Source organism: Mustela erminea, chromosome 3 (assembly GCF_009829155.1).
Source record: "Mustela erminea isolate mMusErm1 chromosome 3, mMusErm1.Pri, whole genome shotgun sequence".
In the NCBI taxonomy this organism is placed as follows: domain Eukaryota; kingdom Metazoa; phylum Chordata; class Mammalia; order Carnivora; family Mustelidae; genus Mustela; species Mustela erminea.
In genome coordinates this window covers 85,387,794-85,414,469 of record NC_045616.1, presented here as the reverse complement: position 1 = coordinate 85,414,469, position 26,676 = coordinate 85,387,794, and the positions used below count along the sequence as shown (strand labels likewise).

General features: G+C 39.7%; 1 protein-coding gene and 1 pseudogene across 2 annotated transcripts in view; one reads left to right on the top strand and one right to left on the bottom strand.

Moving 5' to 3' along the window:
- The window catches only part of NDFIP1 (Nedd4 family interacting protein 1), a 75,547-nt gene that overhangs the window by 32,543 nt on the left and 16,328 nt on the right, over positions 1-26,676 (top strand). For both annotated transcript variants that reach the window (XM_032336331.1, XM_032336330.1), the window contains exons 2-3: positions 20,391-20,478; positions 25,118-25,248. In XM_032336331.1, the coding sequence (XP_032192222.1) occupies positions 20,391-20,478; positions 25,118-25,248 (219 nt within the window). The remainder of the gene's footprint in view (positions 1-20,390; positions 20,479-25,117; positions 25,249-26,676) is intronic.
- On the bottom strand, positions 12,466-18,348 carry LOC116585701 (annotated as a pseudogene).

Sequence of the window (26,676 nt, the reverse complement as noted above, 5' to 3'; positions counted from 1 at the left end):
CTGCAGTGTTATTATAATAGGTTATTTAATGAAGGAAAATTCCACCATGCAGTTAGTGTATTCACTCAAAAGTCTAGAAGGCTATTTGAAAGATTGGATTGGTGGTTTTTATTTTCTTCTCTATATTTTTGCCTATTGAGTGATTCAAGAAAATGTTTTATGGTCTTGATGTAACATGAATTATATTAATTCAGAGAGTGAGATCGCAGATAAAGATACATTTTTAAAAAACATTTTATTAACATAAAATGTATTATTAGCCCCAGGGGTACAGGTCTGTGAATTGTTAGTCTTACATACTTCATAGTACTCACCATAGCACATATCTTCTCCAGTGTCTATAACCCAACCACCCTCTCCCTATCCCCACCCCCAACCCTCAGTTTGTTTTGTGAGATTAAGAGTCTCTTACGGTTTCTCTCCCTCCTGATCCCATCTTGTTTTATTTTTTTCCTTCCCTATCTGCTAAACCCCCCACTCTGCCTCTCAAATTCCTCATATCAGGAGATCATATGATAATTTTTTTTTAAAGATTTTATTTATTTATTTGTCAGAGAGAGAGAGAGCATGCAGGCAGACTGGCAGGCAGAGGCAGAGAGAGAAGCAGGCTCCCTGCTGAGAAAGGAACCCAATGCGGGATTCGATTCCAGGACTCTGGGATCATGACCTGAGCTGAAGGCAGCCGTCTAACCGACTGAACCACCCAGGCATCCCGATCATACGGTAATTGAAAAGACATAATTTTAAGATGGAAGAGCTCACCTGGTTCCAGGTAGGAAGCTTTTGAGAAGATGAATAGCTTGGTCTTGAAGGATGAGCAAGATAGCAAGAGGATTTGGGGGAAGGGTGAACTCTTATGACTTGTTTCTAACAGGAAACATGTGTCAGGGCCAGGGCCTAGAGCACATCACCCTCTCTGGTCTGGAGGCCTTGGCTCCCTATGTCCATCTCCCAGGAATGCTTTCTCCCTCCTAGCCCCCTTCTTAGTTTAGGTAGTCTGTCCTAAGGGGAGTTTCAGTAACCTCCCCCCTCCAAATGGGTCAGTTTCCCCTGAGCACAGTGAGATTCCTCTTTTACGACACATTTTATAATCAGGTTTTATTTTTTTTTAACTTGTAGTTCAGTTTTTATATCAAAATTATGCATGCATATAGGTTAGAGTCAAATAAACCTTACAGGCTTATTACTAAAAACAGTAGTCTGTTTACTTGCCTGCTTCTTAGCTCTTTTAGCTGTTTCTTTTGCTTTTTTGTTGTTACCCTTGTAGCTAAAGAACATTTTATAGTGTGCTATGTCTTGATTTTTCAGTTTTTGTCGTTGGAAAAAAATTGACTTTACCACTATGGAGTGTATGGATTTGTCTTTTACCTCCCTACCTAGCTGCATATACTCTTAGTCTGTCTCTTCACTTTTCTGATATAATTGTATCCGTTATGTGGTTAGATCAATAGTCAGGATTTATAGTAATTGAAAGTAATAAATACTGTTCACAGCTGAGATATTTGGTGTCCTGTGGTTTCTTGTCCTTGCCTTAATTGTACTTTGTTTTCCCTGAAGTTAATAATTATTTTGAGGGTAGGGAATTAGGTAAAATAGGTGATGGGGATTAAAGCGTGCACTGTGACAAGTATGAGGTCATATATGGAAGTGTTGAGTCACCATATTGTACACCTGAAACTAATATTACACTGTATGTTAACTGTACTGGAATTAAAATAAATTTTAAAGAGTAATTATTTTTTGTTTACTTAATTTCTGTGTACATATCATATATTGCTAGTAACACCAATTCATCCTCAGGCTCTTAAAACTGGTACTACCTCATAGTTTTTTTTTTAATATATTCAGATATATCAGGTATTTTATTGATATCATCGAGGGTGGGAAGGGGTCTTTCCTGGCCTTTTGACCCATTTTAGAAGATTGCTCCCAAGGTCTGCTGTTCAGCTATCATCCCGGGAGGTTCCTTTCCCAGGGTTTTTAATTGAAGCGCCTTTCTTTGATTCACTTTTCTCCTTGGTTTATTGCCTCATATTCCTAGAACATAGCCTTCAGTATCCTTCTGAGGAAGAATGCATGGGAAGTTAAACCCCCTGCCTCTGTTTTTTGAGACTTTGTACATTGAAGACTTTTTTTTAAATTTTTTATTTTTTTATTAACATATAATGTATTATTAGCCCCAGGGGTTCAGGTATGTGAATCACCAGGTTTACACACTTCACAGCAGTTACCATAGTGAAGACTCTTATGTTACCTTCTCACTTAGACTTTTGGTCCAGAGACATTTTCCTTTAGAAATTTGAAGGCATTTACTCCGTTGCCTTCTGAGTTACACTGTTGTGCTCTTAGAACATGAAGCCAGTTTTGATGTCTGATTCTTCAGATGGGGTCTGCTTTTTGTAGCTCTCTGTCTCATACTCTTGGAAGTTTTTAGGATCTTCTTTTTGTCCCTGCTACTATTCTACATTTCCCGGTGTTGTATCTTGAGATCACTTTCATCCATTGTGCCAGGCATTTAGAGAGTCCTTTTGGTCTGGACGCCCATATCCGTCAGTTCTAGTAAATTTAAAAAGGTTTTGTTTCCAGGTGCCTGGGCGGCACAGTGGGTTAAGTCTCTGCCTTTGGCTCAGGTCACGATCCTGGGGTCCTGGGATCAAACCCCGCATCAGGCATCTGCTTTCTCCCCTTCTCCTGCCTGCCTGTCTGCCTACTTGTGATCTCTGTCTGTCAAATAAATAAATAAAATCTTTAAAAAAAAAAGTTTTTATTTTCATACTATGGAAATAGTATGAAATGGATAATGAATGGATAAAGAAGGTGTGGTGTACACACAGTGCAGTATTACTCAAACATCAAAAAGAGTGAAATCTTGCCATTTGCGAAGACATCAATGGAACTAGAGTGTATTATGCTAAGCGAAATAAGTCAATCAGAGAAAGACAGATACTGTATGATTTCACTCATATGTGGAGTTTAAGAAATTAAAGAGATGAACATATGTGAGGAGGAGAGAGAAATTTTAAGTGGTTCCTTTTTTTTTTTTTGAAACGATAAGAGACTTTTAATGATAATAAGAGAACAAACTGAGGGGTGACGGAGGTAAGTGAGGGGAGGGATGGACATTAGGAGGGCACTTATGAGAACTATGGTTGTTATATGTAAGTGATGAATCACTCATTTCTACTCCTGAAACCAACATTGCACTATATATTAACTAACTGGAGCTTAAATAAAAATTTGAAAAGAAAAAAATAAAAAGTTTTTGTTTGATTTTTCTCTGCTTTTTTTTTTTTTTTTCCCCCTCTTTGGATCTAGTACCTACTTGTACTGATTCTTTAAAATGTTTTTTAGCCTCATATTTTTCATCTCTTTTTTTTTCTACTTTCTATGAGATTTCTCAATTTTAAATTTTTTTTAAAAAATTTATTTATTTACATAATCTCTGCCTAACGGGGGCTCAGATTCATGACCCCGAGATTAAGAGTTCTGTGCTCTTCCCACTGAGCCAGCCAGGCACCCTGAGATTTCTCAGTATTAGATTCTAGCTCTTTGATAAAAGTTTAATCTGTTAGTTTTAATGTTCAAAAACTCTAATCTCCCCTTCTCTTTTTTTCTTTATAACACACCATCCTTGTTTCATGGTTCTGATGTTTTTCTCTTCTCTGAAATTATTGAAAACTTTTTCCTTTCTTCTAAGTTTTCATCCTCCTGCCTACTTGTTTCCTCCACATTGCATCTATTCTCTTTGTTTTGGTCTTTTGCGACTGTTAGAAGCTTTCATTAGATGTGTGGTGGTCTTCACCTGCTTGGTTCAGAGTGCATAATCAGTAAAGCAGTTCACAAGCTCAGTATGCTTGATGGAGTTTCTTGTTGAACCAGACTAGGCTGTTGCTTTGAGTGACAGTGTCTTTAGGTCTCTTCTCTTGGGTTGCTCCATTTCCCCCACAGAATAGGCCTGGCTGGTAAGAAGGGAGCTGAATGGGAGGAAGAAGGCTGGGAGATCTCAAAATGGAGTACATAAACCTCTCTCTCTCTCTCTCTCTCTTTTTTTTTAAGATTTTATTTATTTATTGGACCGAGAGAGCCAGAGAGTACAAACCAGGGGGTAAATGGCAGAGGGAGAAGCAGCCCCTCCTCCACTGAGGGAGGGAGCCTTATGTGGGTTAAATGCGGGGCTGGATCATGATCTGAGCTGAAGGCAGACAATTAACCAACTGAGCCACCCAGGCAGGTCAGTCATGTACAATCTTTCAGTCTTTTTTTTCTTTTTTTTTTAAGATTTTATTTATTTGACAGAGATCACAAGTAGGCAGAGAGGCAGGCAGCAGGGGGTTAGGGGGTTGGTAAGAGCAGGCTGCCTGCTGAGCAGAGAGTGTGATGTGGGGCTCATTCCAGGACCCTGGGATGATGACCTGAGCCGAAGGCAGAGGCTTTAACCCACTGAACCACCCAGGTGCCCCGAAAAACCTCTCTCAATCACTTATTTCTGATATGCTGCCCTTTCTCCTAAACTCCGTGTCTCCAGCCCAAAACTCTGTTTTACACTCTCCAGAGAAGAAATCTCTAGTCTTCTGATGGGGATCTTGGGAGCTGTGTGTTTCTGGCTACATCAGCAACCTTTCTGCCTTTAAATCTCATTGTCATTCTTACTTCACCAGTACCTGCTGCTACCACTTGAGCCTTTTGAAGATACAGGGCAAAACAGGTTGCTTTTCTGCTTTCTGGTTCAGGCTTCAGTTTTCTTGGGTCAGCTGTGGTAGTTGACACCTGTCATCCTGCTCCTGGCTTTCAGGATTTTACTGCTGCTTCCTGTCCTGGTGCTTGGCTCTGTAGTTTTTTGCCTTAAAATTAAAAACCTGGGTGCTTGGTCAGTTAAGCATCTACCTTCTGCTCAGGTCATGATCCCAGAGTCCCCGGATCTGGTCCCATATGGGGAGGGGCGGGGGGGTCCCTGCTCAGTGGGGAGTCTGTTTCTCCCTCTATCCCCTCCCCTGCCCTGGGGCTTGGTCTCTCTCTCATTCACTTGCTCTCAAATAAATAAATAACATCTGAAAAACAAAAAACCCCCCGTACTGACATTTATGGTTTAAGATGGCTTTGAAAGGGATAAGAAGTAATTATGTGTGTTTAATCTTTAAGTGAAGAATTAAAATTGCATTTAATTCTTTTGGTTGCCTTTTCTTTGGTAAACTACAGACTTAGGTTAAAATCACCAGTCACCCTTACTGTTGAGTCCTTTATCCGATACCAGGCATGGCCTTACTTGTTCCATTGAGTGATGTTAAATTAACCTAGCAGTTAAACACTTGTATAATGGACCATTCTGTGATGGTGGGATGGAGGGAAAGATATGAGATGCTTAATGTATCTCTCTTTCTTAGCTCACATTGTTCTTGAGGGAGAAGGGGACTTCATGATCAAATCTAAGTTAAGGCAGATTCACTTGAATACCTTTTCCCTTCCATAATCTCTGCCGTAGTTTGCTCTACTCCAGGCCTAATAATAATACAGTAATAAGCAGGCATAGCCTTTGGAACTTCTCAGCCTGAGGGAGCTGTGGTTGCTCATGGGGCTAGCAGAGCCAAGCAGGCTGTCGTCTGCTCGTTCCTGGCTTCTAGGCACGTCTTTCACTTTTGGTATCTGGACATTGACTTTACTGGGTTTTTAATGTAGACTGTGCCATTTCTTGGATGTACTATTTGGTTGTTACTATTTATTTATTTTTAACTTTTTTTTTCCTTTAAGATTTTATTTCTCCATTTGAGAGAGAAAGAGAGCATGGCAGGGTGGGGGGGATTACAGAGGAGAGGGAGAAGCAGATTCTCCACTGAACAGGGAGTCCAACCCAGGGCTTGATTCCAGGACCCCAGGACAGTGGGATCACGACCCAAGCCAGAGGGAGGCACGCAACCAACTAAACCACCCAGGTGCCCCCATTTGCTTGTTTTTAGAAGAAAAGAAAACATTCAAGGAATTACGGTGTGATTAAAATACTAATTTTCCGAGGCGCCTGGGTGGCTCAGTGGATTAAAGCCTCTGCCTTTGGCTCAGGTCATGATCCCAGTGACCTGGAATGGAGCCCCACATCGGGCTCTCTGCTCAGCAGGGAGCCTGCTTCTTCCTCTCTGCCTACTTGTATCTCTGTCAAATAAATAAATAAAATCTTTAAAAAAGACACTACTTTTCCTTCATATGTACCAGCTTTATTGAACACCTATTTATACCTAGTGTACTATGCTAAGTGTTATAGGTTGAATACTAAATGTTAAATGTTTGTTGTTTCTCAGGAGATAAAGGTTGAAGATGTCTGTTTCTCATTTGTGCTTTTTTTTTTTTTTAAGATTTTATTTATTTATTTGTCGGAGAGAGAGAGAGCACAGGCAGACAGAATGGCAGGCAGAGTGTCAGGCAGAGTCAGAGGGAGAAGCAGGCTCCCTGCCGAGCAAGGAGCCCAATGTGGGACTCGATCCCAGTACACTGGGATCATGACCTGAGCTGAAGGCAGCTGCTTAACCAACTGAGCAACCCAGGCGTCCCTCCTTTGTGCTTCTTAAGCTTTTGTTGCCATTTATTTGAAAATTGGTAATGATAGAATCATAATGTTCTTTTAATTTTTGTTATGAAATACATGATATATACACAAGGAATACATGCAATACATAAGTTTATAAAGCCTGCTCATAAATCAAGTAACTATGAGTTTATAATCAGGTCACAGCAGTCCTCTGAAAGTTGGTTTTTATGGGGGGGGTGGTTTCTCACCCCTCCTTGCTTTCAGACCAGTCAGTAAGAAAGAGTAAGCTTTGTTTCTGTTGCTTTGTAAAGCCTAGTTTCTCATCCGTTTTCTTCATGTTGATGTATTCTTGGTGTTAAGTAGTCCTAGGGATGCCACCTGCTGCTAATGCTCACTCATGGACCCTCATCACTGCTCCACAGAGTCGGCACTCATCTGCATGGGGCTACATGCCTTGCCTGTACAGGGATTTGATGATTTGCAAAGTTAGGTGAATACTCGAGGTAAGTGTGAACTGGTAGGTTAAGACGGCATTAAGATAAGCCACCTGTTTCTTCAGGTAGATTTCTGTTAAAGCTACACCTCCATGCCTGCTTGAGTCAGCACATGCTAATAAGGTAACCTGCTGGGCCACTCACTGTTGTGTGCTGAGGTGAAGACAGCGATGCAGCATGCAAACGTCCCTGTGTGTCACCAGTACTCTTCCAGTCTCCTTTTCTCCTCTTCCTGAATTGTTAGTGAAGTGTAATTTATGTGCAGAACCAACAAAAATCATAGATGCACAGCTTAGTGAATATTCAAAAGTTGGACATGTACTTCTGACTAGTACCCAGGTCAAGAAACAAAATGACCAGCACTCAGAAAAGCCCCCTTCACCTGCCCTTCCAGTTACGCCTTCCCCAGGGTAACCACTGACTGGCGTATGAGGTTCATCTAGCTTTGATCTTTGTATAAATATAATCATACGGTGAATGCTCTTGTTTCTGGCTTCTTCTGCTCGGCATTTTTTTGGTGAGATTCACCCATGCATTGTATGTTGTCGTAGTTTATTTATTCACATTGCTGTGTAGTAATCTATCATATGGAGATACCACAAAATTAGTTATTCATTCTGCTGTTGTTGATGGGCATTTAGGTAGTTTCCAGTTTAATTAATAGTGTTGCTTTAAACATCCTGGTGTGTCTTTTGGTGAACATACGTGTTTCTGTTGGATATGTAACTAGAATGGAATTGTGGGGCCATAGAGTATTTATAAATTCATCTTTAATAAATGCTGAGCAGTTTTCTAAAGAGGTTGTACATGGGGCACCTGGGTGGCTCATTTGTTAAGCGTCTGCCTTCGGCTCAGGTCATGGTCCCAGGGTCCTAGGGTTGAGCCCCACATTGGGCTCCCTGCTTGGCAGGAGGTTTCCTTCTCCCTCTCCCACTCCCCCTGCTTGTGCTCCTTCTCTTGCTATATCCCTCTGTCAACTAAATGAATAAAATCTTTAAAAAAATAAAGTGGTTGCAGAAATTTACAATTCCAGTTTGAGAGTTCTTGTCATTATATACCTTCATCAGCATTTGGTATTTTCTGCTTTTAAAATATCATCTGTGGTTTTAGTTTGCATCTCTGTGCTGACTAATGAAATGGAACCCTTTTTAATAAGTTTATTGGCCATCTGGTAACTTGTGAAATGTCTATTCAGGTCTTCTGCCTATGTTTCAGTCAGGTGGTTTCCTTTTTCTTTTTTTTCCCTTTTTCCTTACTGTTTTTTTTTTTTTTTTTAAGAAGTTCTTTATATATGCTGGTTATGAGTCTTCAGTCTGAAAAATGTATCTTTTCCCCACTCTGGGGAAAGTTCATTCTCTTAATGGTCTCGAAGTTCTTAATATGAGAAGCACATGTTGGTGGGCATCTTCATGTCCTTAGACATAAAACAGCTAACCATAAAGAAAGAAACTGATAGTCTACTTTTTTTTTTAAGATTTTATTTATTTGTGAGAGAGAGCAGAAGTACAGAGAGCTGCAGGCAGAACAGGAGAGCAGGCAGAGGGGAGAAGCAGGCTCCCGCTGAGCAAGAAGTCCCATATGGGGGTGTAGCTAGGTGGCTCAGTGGGTTGAGGCCTCTGCCTTAGGCTAGGGTCGTGATCCCAGCATCCTGGGATAAGCTCCATATCTGGCTCTCTGCTCAGCAGGGAGCCTGCTCCCCCCTCTCTCTGCCTGCCTCTCTGCCTACTTATGATCTCTCTCTGTCAGATGAAAAAAAAAAAAAAATCAAAAAATCTTTAAAAAAAGAAGTCCAATGTGGGACTGGATCCCAGAATCCTGGTGACCTGACCGATTGAGCCACCCAGGTGTCCCTGATAGTCTGCTTTTGAAGAACAGCAGTAAGATGGATATCTCCTACTTCTGTAGGAAATTGCTGATAAAAATATGCTGTCCCCTGTGATGACCCAAGCACGAAGATAATCATAGGGTAGAGAATATTGACATACACAAAACAAGTATAGCTTGGAAGAAACCAGGTACTGTACCTAAGAAATGACTTCTTTTGTTATTTTAGTATAATGAGATATAAGAATAGTGCTTCTGTCAACAGATTTAATGAAACAGTTATTTTGTTCTTGTTGACAGATCTTGATCTTAATAATTGTACATAAAGCAACATTTAATAAATATCAAATTAACTTTTTAATATCCAAAATCATTAGCCTAAATAGTATTATTATGGCTTCTGCTAACAACCAGTCTTCTAGTTGATGGAAAAAATGGAAATGTTCTTTCAAGAGCATTAAAGGAAAAATAATCAAAAATTGACATCATGCTGGCATGTGTTAGTGCCTGATAAAATTTTTTTGAATGAAATATTCAAATTTCTGACTATCTCTGAGAAAAGTTGTGGGCTATGGCAGAAGAAAAAGCAATGGAGAGAATGGAAAGCTTGAATCACAATATATTTACATTTGATTATACTCCTCTAGGTTACATATCTACATTAATAGTGTTTACATTTTATTTATTTATTTATTTATTTAAGTTTAGGGGCACCTGGGTGGCTCAGTCAGTTAGGCACCTGCCTTCGGCTCAGGTCATGATCCTAGGGTCCTGGGATCGAGTCCCACATCGGGCTCCTTGCTTGGCAGGGAGCCTGCTTCTCCTTCTGCCTGTTGTTCCCCCTGCTTGTACTTTCTCCCCCTCTCTCTGATAATAAATAAAATCTCTAAAAAAAAAAGAAAAAAGTTTAAGTAATCTCTATACGCATTGTGTGGCTCAAACTCACAACCCTGACTGAGATCAAGAATCTCATACTCTTATGAACTGAGCCAGCCAGGTGTCCCAATTGTGTTTACAGTTTAAGTATTCCGTGTGGTTTAGCTGTTTTACAGAAAAGTTGTACGAAGCAAACTATTCTAAATATATTACTAGATAGACATGTAGGTTTTTGTTTTTTGGGGTTGTTTTTGTTTTTGAGAGAAAGAGGAAGAGTGTGAAAGCATGAGCAGTGAGAGAGAGAATCTCAAGCAGACTCCACGCTGAGCATGAAGCCCGATGTGGGGCTTGATCCCATGATGCTGAGGTCACGACCTGAGCTGGAACCAAGAATTGGTCGCTTAACCAACTGAGCCACCCAGGCACCCTGATAGGCATGTATTTTTATTTTTTTAAAGATTTTGTTTATTTACCTGACAGACAGAGATCACAAGTAGGCAGAGAGGCAGGCAGAGAGAGAGAGAAGGGTTGAAGCAGGCTTCCTGCCGAGCAGAGAGCCCGACGCGTGGCTCGATCCCAGCACCCTGGGACCATGACCTGAGCCGAAGGCAATGGCCCAACCAACTGAGCCACCCAGGCACCCGGCATGTAGTTTTAATAATAACTTAGAATTGGACTGATTTAAAAGGGTTGAGTTCTTTTGTAATTTTAATATTACCTTATATAATTGTTCTACAAGTTAGGATTTGGGGAGACATATGTATGTGTGTTATACATATCCTTAATGTGTGTATCTTAATAGATACATTTTTATATATACACATGTATATGTTTGTGTATGTAAAATCTTAGTAGAGGCTAGAACTGTTCTTTATGCCAAGTCTGGAAATTGGACTTATTCTTGAAGTCTAAAAGAATCGTAGCCCATGTTCTGTTGGGACAACTTCCTTTTTTTTAAATTTCCCCAGAAAGCATTGCTTAATATAGCATTTTAAGTGGTGAATAATTAGGAGGTTGTTTTAGCTTCCATGTTGGTATTTTATAGCATTAACATATCTTAGATGAATACAACATACAGGGTTTTGTTTTGTTTTTTTAAAAAATAACCACAAACAATATTTACCACTCTTGTATTTAAATTATGGACTAGATTTTATATATATAAATTATTTAAAAGTGAGTCTGTCTAGCTACTATTTTATGTTTATTCTCTGAACAAAAGATAAATGGTTTCTACCATCCTGTTAAAAGATGGCAGAACAAGCCAAGTGCTTACTGTCCATTTCAACTTGTCTTTGCTAGGTCTTTAAATTACTTCTCCAAGTAGGCCCTAGAGCTCTGAAGTCTGAGTTTTCTTAAGGAATCACGAAGTGGAGAAGAGGTAGGACTCACTCAGAATGTTACTGAGGACATGGATTGGTTAGTAAATAGTTGCTGCTTCTCAAAAGGTACGTTCAGAGGCAGAAAGACCTATCTGAAAACGTTGCATGATTACCCCTCTTATTTCCCCAATCTTTATAAAATTATGAAACCTAGGGAGGGTGGAGGGGGCTTATCATTAACTTTGAAGGCTCTTGGTTATAGATTTTGAAGTTAAGTACTAGAAAACACTAGGCATCGTTTACTTGACGCTGTCTTGGTGAAGCTGTCAGTGGTGGAAATACTTGAACATAGTCCATGGATCCCTGGGAGTTGGCAGGTTGATGACAGTTTTCTGGTCCCACCCAAAAATCTCATAGCCATGGTTGGCTCATTTAATTTATCTGTGGTGGAGTGATTTCTCTGAGCACCTTGGCTTAGGAAAATTGAAGTTGGAGATGAGTGGGTACTATCTTGCCTTCCTCTTCTCTCTCTGGATGGTATTCCTTGTTACTTGGATCTCAGGTGAAGAAGTAAGAAAACACATCAGGTTGGTAATCATAGTTTATAGCATTTTCTCTCATTTCTAAGGATTAAAATAAATACTGCAAGTATTTTTCTCCTTCCAAACCAAATTTTATTCATCAGTTGTGTTTATGTGTTTAACTGTGGTAACCACAAAAATCTTGAAAAAGCTTTATAAACTGATGGCCTTTTCTAAGGGGATTTGCTGTGGTATTAGAGTTTTCTTTTCATCTGTTACTGCATTGACTTTTTAAGGCATTATTCTGATTTCTTTTGTTTTGGTGAATTTTGACTTTTAATCGTGTTTTCATTTTGGTATTAAGAGGATTTGCATTTAATTTTTTCTTCTGACATGAGACATATTGTTGGGGAAAGCCTAATCCTGGTGGTTTATTTTTAAAATTATCTTTAGGGAAGCTTTTGAAGTAGAAAAATTTAAATTAATATGCTATGCTCAGCTTTTAAAATAGGTCATTAGCCAAACTGTTTTGATTTCTGGATCCTAATATTCTTCTCATCAGTAGGGGAGAATATGAAGGATTTTTTTTTTTTTTTTTTTTTACTGGAATTAGTTTGCAATTCAGTGTGTTATTTTTCCTTATTTTTGTCCATTTGCAAGTAGTGTTCCATGTTAAGCCCTAAGGATACTGGTGGGATGAAGACCATTCTCTCACATTAAGGGGCATAGACATTGATTTAGGAAGAGAATGATGATTTGGAGCAGTAAATTTTCAGGGTTCCCACCCCCCATAAAAATGCTTTAAAGGTAATGTCTTGCACAGTGTGCAACGTCACAATAGGAACAAGAGCAAGTGTGCACAGAGACATGGCTAAAGAGCTCACACAGCTTCTGTGCTTTACTGGCTAGCAGCTCTAGGCCACCTCTTTCTCTGCCTCCTGCTCAGACTACCCTCCTCCTTGGCTGTGGTGTCCTGGTCCTGCTGGTAGTCAGACACCAGGTCATTTTTGTTGCTGTCAGCCTTGGTAAAGTCCATCTCGTCCATGCCCTTGCCCGTGTACCAGTGCAGAGAGGGCTTGCACCAGAGCTGGGCTGTGAACTGCTCTGAGATACGCTTGAACAGCTCCTGAGTGGCCGTGCTATTGCTGATGAAGGTGGCAGAAATGCTCGTGGGGTGGGATGTCCCAGCTGTTCTTCTGTGGTTGGGGATCCACTCCACCAAGTTGCTGCTCTTCTTGTTTGGGATGTTAAAAATTATCTGTTCATCCACCTTCATGGAGCCCTCGGACCCTGGGGCCACAGTCAGGGAGTGGCTGTGGCAGGGGTCACAGGCTGCTATCTTGTTCTTGGCATTAGATATCTGCTGGGTGAGGTCTGGCACCATCAGGGCCTAGTACTGTGGCTGCCTCCACTGGTCATGGGGGTGAAGCTGGGCATGAAGAAGTGCAGGTGAGGAAAGAGAACCATGTTGACAGCTAGCGTGAACAGGTCAGCATTGAGCTGGCCAGGAAAGCCCAGGCAGGTGGTGACCCCATTCATGATGGCTGACACCAGGTAGTTGAGGTCCCGATTGGTGGGTGTGGTCGATTTTAGGGTTCTGAAGCAGATGTTATAGGGGTCTCATTATCAATGCAGTAGGTTTCATCTGTGTTTTTTTTTTTACCAGCTATTGGACTGGGAGGGTGACCTTGTAGGGTTCTACCACTGAATGTGTTCATGATCCTGTCTCAGTGCTCCTCCGAGATCTTGCGGATGGGGAGGATACCCATCCCAGACCCAGGCCCTCAACCCAGGGATGGGTTCGCTGGAAGCCTTGTACTCAGTCACAGCTTTCAGCTTCCTTCTTCATTATATCCAGCACCCAGGCAACCAGCCCTGTACCTTCTGTGTAGTGTGCCTTGGCCCAGGTGTTCCCAGCACCACTTTGACGTAAGACAAAGTTGTCTGGACTGAAGATTTGCCCAGAGGGTCCCAGTGCACAGTCTGTGGTGCCCAGCTCCAGGCCCATGAGCACAGCGTGTGAAGTGTACTTGCCACCATTGGCCTGGTAGTAGTACAGATTTATCCACTCCAGCTGCAGGTCGATGTCGTGGTGGTAAGTGCCTGTAATGTCACTGCCCTGCTAGTCTGTTGACCTCCCAGAACTTGGTGATGATCTGGTTGTTGCATTGGCGGGCCTGGTGGTGGTGGCGTCCTGCCACTGCCAAGGGTGTAAGGATACACTGACACAAGAGCCCAGGAGTGGGTATGCAGAGTGCTCTTCCATTTGTTTGTTTAAGTTTTTTGGTGTGTTGTTTGTTTTTTGAAGTAGGCTCCACGCCCACCATGGAGCCCAACACAGGGCCTGAACTGGAGATCCTGAGATCAAGACCGGAGATGAGATCAAGAGTCCCACACCTGGGGCGCCTGGGTGGCTCAGTGGGTTAAAGCCTCTGCCTTTGGCTTGGGTCATGATCCCAGGGTCTTGGGATCGAGCCCCACGTCGGGCTCTCTGCTCGGCGGAGAGCCTGCTTTCCACCCACCCTCCGCCCTCCCCCCGCCCCGCCTCTGCCTGCCTCTCTGCCTGCTTGTGATCTCTATCTGTCAAATAAATTAAAAAAAAAAAAAAAAAAGTCCCACACCTGACTAAGCACTACCCAGGCGCCTCTCTTCAGTTTCGTTTTAACTAAAATTCACATAATCTAGGTTTATGTTTTCAAAATTAGAAAATGCTTTTTTTGAGATATAATTCACATACCATGAAATTCACCCTTTTAAAAAAGTGCTAATTTAGTAATTTTTACTGTAGTAATTTTTACTGTATTCATGAGGTTTGGAACCATTACTACTGTATTAACGGCAGAACATTTTTATCACCCCAAAAGAAACCTGGATCCTTTAGCAGTCAGTTACTCTCTCCTCCTCCCTTCCCCAGCACCTGGCGACTACCAGTCTTTCTGTATCTCTTGGATTTGCTGTTTCTGGTTATTTTATATAAATGGAATCATAAAATATATGGTCTTTTGTCACTGGGTTCTTTCACTTAGCATATTGCTTTCAAGCTTCATCTACAATGGAGTATGTATTGGTACTTCATTCCCCCCCCTTTTTTTTTATAGAATGGATTATTCTTAGCCATCCTTTTATATGGTTATACCATATTTTGTTTATCCATTCATCAGTTGATGAACATTTTGACTATTATAAGTAATGTTGCCATGAACATTCGCATGCAAGTTTTTCCGTGAAACTATGTTTTCACTTCTCTCAAATATATACTTAGGAGTGGAATTGCTGGATCTTTTTATAACTCTCTGTTTAACTTGTTTTTGAGGAACTGCCAAACTTTTCCGCAGTCGCAATCTTATATTCCTGCTGGCAGTGTGTGAGAGTTCCAATTTCTCTGCATACTCAAAAACATACTCCTTTTTAATTTTCTTATGGCCATATTAGAGGGTTTGAAGTGATATCTCTTGGTTTGATTTTGCCTTTCTGCTGTGACTGCTGATGTTGAACATCTTGTGTATACTGCCCATTTGTATATCTTCTTTAGAGAAATGTCTATTAAAATTCTTCACCCATTTTTATTTTTATTTTTAAGATTTTTAAAATTTATTTGAGGAGCAAGCAAGAGAGAGAGCGCAGAGTGAGAGGGAAAAACAGACTCCCCACTGAGCAGGGAGCCTGCCACAGCCTTGATCCCAGGACCCTGAGATCATGACCTGAGTGGAAGGCAGACGCTTAACCGACTGAGCCACCCAGGTGCCCCTCTTGCCCATTTTAAAAAAAAATTTATTTTTAAAAAGATTATTTATTTATTTGTCAGATAGAGAGAGAGAGAGAACAAGAAAGAGAGAGAGAGCAAGCACACGCACAAGCAGGCAGAGTGGCAGGCCGAGGCAGAGAGAGAAGCAGGAGCCTGATGTAGGACTCAATCCCAGGACCCTGGGATCATGACCTGAGCCGAAGGCAGCGGCTTAACTGACTGAGCCACCCAGGCATCCCTGCCCTTTTTTAATTAGATTTTTTTTTTAATTGGTGATTTTCTCTCTGTCAGAATTATTTACCTTATTTTAAATGTCATCCTCTAATTAAAAGCAATATAATAGAGAATTGTCCTTGAATGTAAAGAATTTGGTGATGTTAGAATAACACAATTTATATTCAGTATACAATTAAAAACCTTCAGGTTATATACAATAGAAAATACACAGTTCTCAGGGCATCTGGGTGGTTGAGTTGTTTAAGTGTCTGCCTTTGGCTCAGGTCTTGATCCTAGGGTCTTGGAATCGAGCCCTGCGTCAGGCTCTGTGCTCAGTGGGGAGCCTGCTTCTTCCTCTTCCTCTCCCTCTCCCTCTGCCTGCTGTTCCCTCTGCTTGTGCCCCCCCCCCTGTCAAATAAATAAAGTCTTAAAAAAAAAAAAGCCCCATAAAATAAAGGTTACTGTTTTAAAAAAAAGAAAAGAAAATACACAGTCCTCACAGACTGGTTATTTCTGAATGAGAGTAAAATGCACACTTGGTTGTTAACCTAAGGAAATGTGTGTGTTTACTTTCTGGTAATTATACTGTCTCATTTGGTGGGATTTAAAGAGTATGCAGAAGTAGTGGGTTGGTAATGAGAGGTTTAAAAATTGCATTATAAGGTAAAAGATTTAGGATTTAACGCTAAAATTATAAGTGGTAAATAACATTTAAAGCAAGAGTTCAGGCATCTATCCAGGATTTTTTTGAGACTTACTGTTAATAACTAAAGAAGGGATTTAAAATTTACATGATCTCCTGCTGTTTAAATGGGACCCAACCAAGAAAAAAAATGAATGGTGTGAATACTTGTAACTTTATGGATTTATTGGATAGTTCAGCATTATTTTCCACATGCTTGTTGTGTTTGTGTGAATTATGAGGTATGTTTTGGTACCTCTTGTCATATATAACGCTCTATGGATTTTTTGTTTTTCTCTTTGTTCTTTAATAGGGTTTTTTGTTCTCCCACTCTTGGTAAATAGAATCCAAGAATGACTTTTAAGAGCCTTAGGTCCTGCCATCCAACAGTTGTAAATGTTAGCCCTTAACTTAGGCCTAATCCTAGTCCTGGCTCTGTTCTTGATTAAAAACAGCTCATTTCCAAATGGAAGACCATCTTTAGAACTACTTAGGACAGAGGAGTGATGAGGCCTTCTTGCTGGGGTGGGAACTCAAATTTAAGAATTTAAACCTGCAGGGTATAAGTGTCCTTAAACTTATTAAAATCTAGTTTGCTTTTATTAGAACTAGAACTATGTATGATTTCTGTATGGGAGATTCGTTAAACTGTTGTTTAGGTAAAACGTCATGTATTTGATTCTAATAGCAACAGTGTTGATAGGACACAGAGGAATGTAGTAAGGAGTAACATCCTTTATTTTAGATGTGCTGTCTTTCACTGGCTAAATCTAGAGGACAAGACATTATTAACATGTGTTTGTAGGTAAATAATAATAAAAAAAAAATTGGAAGTGATCAAGGCCAAGAGCTACCAAAGCAGATTGTGATGTGCAAAGTGGAAAAATGGGAGGGTTTTAGGGTTCTTCTAGAGAGCCATGACAGGGTCTACTCAGAGTGTAGAGTGGAACATCAGTAATCAGGAAAGTAGGGGTGAAAGCACGGTGAGGGTGTGGTGAAGAGAAAGGTCAGACAGATTTTCAGATGATTGGGTTATTCCTATTTCAAGGATGGAGACCTGGGTAATTTTAGGTGATTTTATACTAAACTCAGTACTTTATATGGCATGCATAGGTAATTGTGTAATTAATTACTATTTTGAAAAAAAATCCCATTTAAATCTTACTTAGAGATAAGTGAAGTTGATCAGAATGGTTAAGAGAAGTTAAATGGCAGAAAAGAAATCAGTCCCCAGTGGGTATTTATTATGTCGTAGATAAAATCAAAGGATTCTCCCCACCTACCACAGCTAAGACCACAGCAGGGAGAGAGCAGCAGTTCTCACCTCTTTCCATCCCTGCCTCTCACACTGTCCCCTACAGCCAGGATTCTGTAACAGGTTGGACTCATGCTCCCACCGACCTTCTTGACAGGAGAGGCTGTGCATCTTTCCAACACCAGCCCCAAAGTGACAGTGATCCTATTTCTCTGAGAGAATCTCAGGAGAGAGCCTGAGCCTCAGAGATGTGGCAGGAGGACTGCACAGGAAAGATTCCCAGGGACAGAAAAGGGAACATTGAAATTACATTTTGAACTCAAGTAACTTTATAACCTTAGAGATAGATATGTCCCACTGTAGTTCTGGTGTGCATTTCTGCCAGCCCCCTGCCCCCAGCCTTGTTAATGAGTACCTGATTTGTTTGGTGGGCAAAGCCAAATTAATGGCCATAGATGGCCTCCAAGTGTAAAAAGACGTGTGCTTAGGGGTGGTGGTCACTAGATACTTGCTGCAGGTGGTGCTTCTTTCTTTTTTCCCCCACCTGGTAGTATTTTATTTCAACACATTTCTTGGTGGAGCCTAAACTTATAACCAGCATGTAGAAAATAGGGCATTGTTGGGAAGCCTGTAAAGTGAGGTCCTGGGATCATCCCAGTATGTGGAACCTCCAGAATCATAGTGGGTGTTGTTGTTGTTGTTGTTTTTAAAATCATCTTTGTTTTTGTTTTCAGTTAGAAATAGTACATGATTCTAAAGTGTTGAAGTTTAATGAAGGGAAAAAACTTGACCTGGAAATGTCTTTTCCCTCACCAAAGAAAAAATGGGGGTTTCTGAGACAGTTGGAATTTCTTGCTCTGTTATCTCTTACCTTGGCGTGGGATGATCAAATTGCACATCTCCAGGTTGCTAGGAGACAGGCAACCTATCTCATAGATGCTGGCACATAAGACCTCTTTATTCTCTGGACTTCTGTATTTCTCAGAATTGTCACACTTCCTTTCTAAACCCTAAATTATGCAGAGGTAACATGATTATTTGACCAAGCTCAGGAAATCTAAAATGGGTCAAAAATTCCAGGCTGGTTTAAAGAACATGACTGGCTACAGTATATTGAGGTAGGATTCTTACAAAGTCCGTATTTGCCTCTGTTTTTGCTGCTGACTCTTTTGTGACATTCTCAGAGCACAAGAGTGGTTAGGTGGGAGTAGGCTGAGAATACCCTGTCTAGAGCTTCTTATAATGTTGAAAGAATTACAAGTGAACCATGGCTCCAGGAAGTCGATTTAAATAATTAACTGATTTGGTGTCCCAGGAACATGTGGCTTTACTATAGCTATTTTGCACTATATGCCTCTTTAAGAGGAAATTTATCTTAGGTTACAATACAGTTCTTTTGGGAGTGCCCTAAGTTTAGCATTAGAGTTCTAGGGTTCAGAAAAATGTGCTCAGGTGGTAGATGTTGATGATAATTTGGCACAAGAATTCCTTTGAAATTCGGTATATTGCAGTGTTCATCAGAAAAGTTTTGTTGGTTTCTGATTTTGAATAGCATAGGGATAGAGACTGAGATGGTTAATTAAAAATTTAAGGAATTAGGGAGCTCTGCTTCATGTTACAGGAAGTCTAGCTCTCTGTCTTCCTGTCTCAGTTCAAGATAGAGTTGTCTGTAGCAGTAAGTTTGAGGGAGGTATGTATTTTACAAGCGGCTCTTGTGGCTCTGTGTATTATGATGGCATATGGCAGGACCCAGACCCCCAAGTTATTTATGTCGATAAATACTCTTATTACTTTACAGATGGACTCCCATTCTCAGCCAATTAACCTTTTTTTTTTCTTTTTACAGATTTTATTTATTAACTTGACAGAGATCACAAGTAGGCAGAGCAGCAGGAGGGGGTGGGGTGGGGTGGGTGGGAAGCGGCCTCCCCGCTGAGCAGAGAGCAACGCAGGTCTCCATCCCAAGACCCCGGGACCACGACCTGAGCCGAAGGCAGAGGCCCAACCCCCTAAGCCACCCAGACACCCCCCAATTAACCTTTTTAAATGAGCTGTAGTTAATTGTCACACTAGAAAAGTTAAATCAGATGTTTTTGTTCTGTGAAGATGAGTTGGGTAGACTATACAGACTGGCAGTCACAGAAAGACACACTTTTCAGTGTGAGTTATTTAAAGTAACTGGGGCTGTAGATTTGACGGAGAAATGGCTGAGATAGGGAAGAGGGAGATTTGTTAACAGAGGTTATATATGTAGAATTATGTTGAATTTTATGTTTTTGTAAGTGTCTCAGTTATTTAAGATTCAATTTCTCTGCAAACTAAATATAGTGGCACACCTTGGTTTGTTATGATTTATCTTTAACAGATTATTATTGGATTATTTTTCCAACTTAAAAAGTTATACAAGTGCTAAATGTTCACTAAAAAAAATTCAAATACACGTATAAACAAAATAAAATTCCCAATAATTGTATCAGCTAGAGGTAAACATTGTAAACTGTAGATGTCTCTCATTCTAGACCTTCACATATCGGTCTATCACAACCAGAATATATTATATATACTATTTGGTAAATTTTGCTTTTTTCGTGTAACAATACAGCATAAATATCTGTTCAAGTCATCTCATTTTCTTTATTTTCATTTTTATGGATGCTTAGTGATCCTTTGTGAGATGAACTATAATTTCTTTAATAAGTCCCCTGTGGGTAGAATTTAGGTTGTTTCTATTTTTTGCTGCAGTAACTTTTATATCTACTTTTTTTGCCTCTATTTCTTTAGGATAAATTCCTGAGAGCAGAATACTGTGTAAAGCAGTTACACATTTTAAGCCTTTTGAAACATGTTACCAAATAATTTTCCAGAAGGGCTCTTCTAGTTTTCAGGTCTTCTCTGTCTAATCAGCTTTATACTTGGATTAAAATGTGGAATGTTTATTTAGTTGCAGAATGAGGAAGAGCCTGGAGAGCCAGAACAGGCTGTAGGCGACGCCCCTCCACCTTACAGCAGCATCTCTGCAGAGAGTGCAGGTAGGTAACTGGGCAAGGGAACTCTTAGACTCTCAAAATGCACGAAATGCGCTTGGCCAGAGGCTCGGCCAGCATGTGTTTACTCCTGTCTTTGTCTTTGCTTTAGCTTTCCCTAGGAAGTCTTTGATGTTTTTTGTAGTTTATTGCCAAAAGTGAAAAAAAAAAAAAACCCCATGTTACTATTCTGAAAAACACTTAAAACTCCATTTCATTGTGGTTTGTTTTTTTTTAAAATGGAACTCAATTTCATTCCAACAGAATATAAAGGAAGAAATTCAACAACCAGGTGATCATCTGATTTTTATTCTTTCTGTAGCTTCCTAATTGTTTTGTTCTTTGTGATTCTAGTGCCTACGACCTGGAACCTGGAACTTAGTACATTTGATTTCTTTTGTGCTAGTAAATTCTTAATAAAAAAAGGCTGGAAATCTCTCAGCCCTTTCATGGTGTTCCTCATAGTTTAAGCCCTCCTTTAACAGTCTTTCATCTTCACATCTTATGCCAGACTGTCTTTTTTTTTTTTTTTTAAGATTTTATTTATTTATTTGACAGAGAGAAATCACAAGTAGATGGAGAGGCAAGCAGAGAGAGAGAGAGAGGGAAGCAGGCTCCCTGCTGAGCAGAGAGCCCAATGCGGGACTCGATCCCAGGACCCTGAGATCATGACCTGAGCCGAAGGCAGCGGTTTAACCCACTGAGCCACCCAGGCGCCCCTGCCAGACTGTCTTTTACATTTTCACATGTTTATGTAGAAGGGATGGGGAAGAGAAAGAAAAAATATCAACAGTTGAGATCTTTGGGTAGCTTCAGGCTGCCTGATGAGCAGCGCTGCTTTAGTTGCTGAAAATTGACTGGTTGTGATGGGCCATCTTCCATTTTCTCTAAAGGAGAAGTGTGGCAGAGTGTCAAGTATATGGCTCATGGTGCTTCCACTGAACCCATCCTCCTCCCAGCGTAGATAAGCAAGTTGAAGACACCATTTATCCCAGACACAGGCTCAGAATCCTTTTCAATACAGCACTTGGGGCGACTATTGTCAGTTGATGTGGGATTAAATTTGTTGGTCCCTGTTGGTCTCTGCCATTATAATGAAGAAGAACATGGGTCAGAAAGTTTTTTGCCTCCACTCTGACTTCAACCTTTGAACCCTGTCTCCTTGTATTAATTTTATTGAAAAGCAACTAAAACTAGTACTTTTTAAGGAAAGCTCTAAAATGGCTTAAATGGCCTTACCCACTCCTTGTTGTTAAATTAGCATTGCTTATTTTTTTTAGATAAATGCTGACCGTAGGTACCAGTTAGTCCATTTATGAGAAAAGTGGTTAGAAACAAAAAGACACATGCATATTGGTAGGGAAAAAAAGCACAAATTATTTTGCATAACTATTTTAATTAGTGGTATATTAAGTTGAACAGTCTAAGAAGTTTTGGGCTTTTTGATTGTTCTGAATGTATTACATAAACTTGAAAGATTGTTGTTAGACTTTTGATTGAAACTTTAAAGTATATGAGTATCTATATTGATGGATCCTATTTAAGAAATCTTTTGAAATAGGGAAATACACATATTGATTTTCTTCAACTTAAGATAGTGGTAGGTATCAGTTTTATTCATGTATTCAGAATTAATGGCAGTGGGCTAATTTATATTGTACATTTCAAGTTGTAATGACTTAGTTTGATTTGATGAAAAATGAAGAGCCTTGATAGAAAATGATGCATTGGTTTGTACCATGTATATATACACGTGTATGCATGTATGTAAAATAGCAATTTGACTTGGAAAAAAACAAATTCTTCAATTTGGATTAGGTGGCCTCTTTAGTTTCAGTAACACATTTTCGTGTATTTTCTAAAAGCTGTGGTATTTTATTTTTCATGTTTAGATTTCTATTCCATCTGGTATTTTTTTTTTTCTGTGTACTGTAAGGTAGTGGTCAAGATCAGTTTGTTTTTCTGTATGGATAGCCAGTTCTTACATTACCATTTATTGAAAACATTGTTCTTTCTCCACTGCTTCACAGTGTCTTTTTTTTTTTTAAGATTTTATTTATTTATTTGATAGACAGAGATCACAAGTAGGCAGAGAGGCAGGCAGAGAGAGAGAAGGAGGAAACAGGCTCCCTGCCGAGTAGGGAGCTGGATATGGGGCGTGAGGTCCTGGGATCATGACGCTCAAGGCAGATGCTTTAACCTACTGAGCCACCCAGGCGCCCCCACAGTGTCACCTTTATTGTAAATCAGGTGGCCATATATGAGTGGATCTGTTTCTGGTTTCAGTATACTGTTCTTTGGTCTATTTATTTATCTTTATTCCCATCCCCTACCGTTTTAATTATATCTGGTAATATAGATCATTCAGACCTTTTGTTCTTCAAGATTGCTTTGGGTTTTTTTGGCCTTTGCATTTCCATATACATTTTACAGTTAGCTTGTCAGTTTCTGTAAAATGTAACAAAACAAACAAAAACTGGAATTGTAGTTGAAATTGTCCTGAATCTGGGGATCAGTTTGAAGAGAATTAACATCTTTATAATACTGCTTCCAGTTTGTAAACATGACATATCTCTCCATCTAATTAAGATCTTCTTTAATCCTCTCAATAGTTTTTTGTGGGTTTCAATATTGGGGACCTGCATATTTATTACTGGGTTTATTCCTCATCCTGTTATAAAAAATGTTCCATATATAATTTTATTTTCTATTTGTTGCTGGCAAGTGGAAGTACCCTTGATGGTTTATATCCATCCAGAGATTTTGAATGTAGAGTCTTTGCTAATAAATTCATATATTAATTCTGTCTGTAGATACTCTTGGATTTGATATATCTATAATCATGTTATCCATGATTAAGGACAGTTATTTTGACCCTTCTAATACTTACATTTTGAATTTACTTTTCTTGCCATATTACATCAACTAGTAGGACCTTTAAGGTAATGTTAAGACATTTTTGTCTAAATCTCTAAGTTTAGGGACATTTTTGTCTAAAATCTCTAATTTTAGGGGAAAAAAAACATTTACAATTATGATATTTACTTGGGTTTTTCATAGATACTTATGATCAGATTAAAGATATTTTCTCTTACTCCTAATTTGCTAAGGGTTTTTATTATTGGCAACGTGTTAAATTTTATAAAATGCTTTTTCTGCCCGTGCAAATACAATAGAATTTCCTTCACATTGTTAATGAGGTGAATTGTATTGATTCATGATTTCAGTAATATATTACAGTAAAATTGGAAGTTTATTACAATTAACCAGAGGAAAAAAAGAAAAATGTTAATCTTGATGAACAATAAGACTGTTTTCCCAAGATGTTTGTTTTTTAAAAAATTGTGCAGAAATTTAATACATTTTTAATAGCTCTTTTCTAATAAATATTGAGTTTCTTATAATAGTAGTTAATGAGAATGAAGATGCAGCATTAAAAAGAGAAAATAAAAAATTTAACTCAAATAAATAATGGCTTTGTAACTGAATTAGTTACCTTAGGCACATCATACAAACCAGTACACGGTAAAACGAATGTGTAAGAATCAAAATGCTAAAATATTGTGACTTTTTTTTAAAGGCATTGGTTTTTGATGTTTTTATTTTATCTTTTTTTTAAAAAATTTTTTAAAGGTTTTATTTATTTGACAGAAAGAGACACAGCGAGAGAGGGAACATGAGGGGGAGTGGGAGAGGAAGAAGCAGGCTTGCCGCTGAGCAGGTAGCCCCATGCTGGGCTTGATCCCAGGACCCTGGGATCATGACCTGGGACGAAGGCAGACTCTTAAGGACTGAGCCATCCAGGCACCCACGCTGTGACCTTCTTATTAAGTTGGTTTACCTGTTTATAAATGGGAGGAAACCATGGTACAGCTTACAATAGAGAGGTGAGGTATTTTTGGCTTAAATGTTGTCTTTATGCCACTATTAATATTAAATGCTTTTTTGAATGTACCATGTAACAATTGAAAAAGTGTTTAAGGACATTTGGAAGGGAAGGCAGAATGATTTACATGAATAAATTTAAATAATTCAAAGGTGGATGAATTTAAAAATCATTCTCAATCTCATATTCATACATAAACATTTCAATTAAATTATTTCTTTTTCTTTTTTTTTTTTTAAAGATTTTATTTATTTATTTGATAGGCAGAGATTACAAGTAGGCTGAGAGGCAGGCAGAGAGAGAGGAGGAAGCAGGCTCTCCGCTGAGCAGAGAGCACGATGCGGGGCTCGATCCCAGGACCCTAGGATCATGACCTGAGCTGAAGGCAGAGGCTTTAACCTACTGAGCCACCCAGGCGCCCCTAAATTATTTCTTTTTTAAAAGATTTTATTTATTTATTTGACAGAGGTAGACATAGCGAGAGAGGGAACACAAGCAGGGGGAGTAGGAGAGGGAGAAGCAGGCTTCCCACAGAGCAGGGAGCACAGTGTGGGGCTCGATCCCAGGACTCTAGGATCACAACCCGAGCCGAAGGCCGACACCTGATGAGTAAGCCACCCAGGCAACCCTCAAGTCAGTTATTCTACATGTACTCTTAGAGGAATGGCTATTTTTTTGTTTGCCAGACTTAGTGGAAATCTTCTTTTTCCTCAGGTCAGCTAATGGTCAGATAATGGTGACTTCCTTTTTATTCTGCAGCATATTTTGACTACAAAGATGAGTGTGGATTTCCAAAGCCTCCTTCCTATAATGTGGCGACGACGCTGCCCAGCTACGATGAAGCTGAGAGAACCAAGGCTGAAGCTACTATCCCCTTGGTTCCTGGAAGAGTAAGTTCAGTTTACCATGTTAATTGCTGGCTGCTTTATGGAAATTAGGTTCTTTTCATTACTTACTTTTGATGTATTCCTTATGATTGTACTGATTAGTAAAAAGTACAGCTAATTTTTAAAAACAAGCACATTTTCTTTTGAGATAATAAATCTTACTCATATGGGAAATGATGCAGTAAAAGGTACAAATCAGCAGAAAATCATTAATCAGACCAACTTATTTTCCCTGTCTCTCTACTCTTACCACCATTTTCTCAGCTTTCCTGCCATGACTGAAATGTCTCAGAGCAGGGGCTGCTTTAGCAAATATACTGACTTTGCCTTAAATCTACATACTTCAGGGGCACCTGGGTGGCTCAGTGGATTAAGCCATTGCCTTCGGCTCAGGTCATGATCTCAGGGTCCTGGGATCGAGTCCTGCATCGGGCTCCCTGCTCGGCAGGGAGCCTGCTTCCCTCTCTCTCTCTCTCTCTCTCTCTCCCTGCCTCTCCATCTACTTGTGATCTCTGTCTGTCAAATAAATAAATAAAATCTTTAAAAAAAATAAATCTGCATACTTCATATTTTGGTGTTAGGTAGATAGCTGCTGGGCAGATCTATAGAAAGAATAAGTTCAACTTTATAGAATTAAACTTATAAAAGGGCCCCAGCAATTGTCTTGATGACCCTCATGCCAATTGCTTTCCAGACCACTCCATCTGTGGGGATATAGTGAATTCAGATCCCATCTAGCCTGATGGTGATTCACGGTAGGAGACATCAGGTGTGATGAAAGTCAGGAGACTTTGGGACACACTTTGTTCTTGATGTCAGATCTGCAAGTGACTAGATGTGGTTTCATAAATATTCATCTAGGTTGAAGGTGAGGTAGGTGGGGTCTTAGTCCAGATATTGGGAAATGATGGAGTAGGATTCATTCCCTAAGAATAGGGGCAGTCAGGGTTCCAGACTCCAGTCCTGAAAGGAAACCAGAGAGAACGATAAGAATAAAAACAGAAGTTTAGCCTGGGCAGTGCAGTGGCAAAGGCCCAAGAAGTTCAGGACTTAGAGTAGTGGACTCTTTACAGACCACACCTAATATGAGTGGTGGGGCTTCTGAAACCACTGCTTGACAGAAATAATAGTTTATAAGGCCAGTCTAGGCTGATTCCATCTGGTAGTATGGGCTCGTTTCTTGCAGGTGCCAGAAGAAACTAGCAACCTTCAAGGAGCTTATGGTCTAAGGGCAGAACAGTCTTAGGGTAATAATCTTCTATTGGAAGCAAATGGCATGCTTGGTACTATGCTCAGTTTCCAGTATTATTTTAAGTCCTCATGATAACCTTGCAAGGTTGAGATTATATTATCCCCATTTTACAGATGCAAAAATTGAGGCCCAGAGAGATAAAGTAAGTAATTTGCCCAGAGTCATTAAGCTAAGAAGTA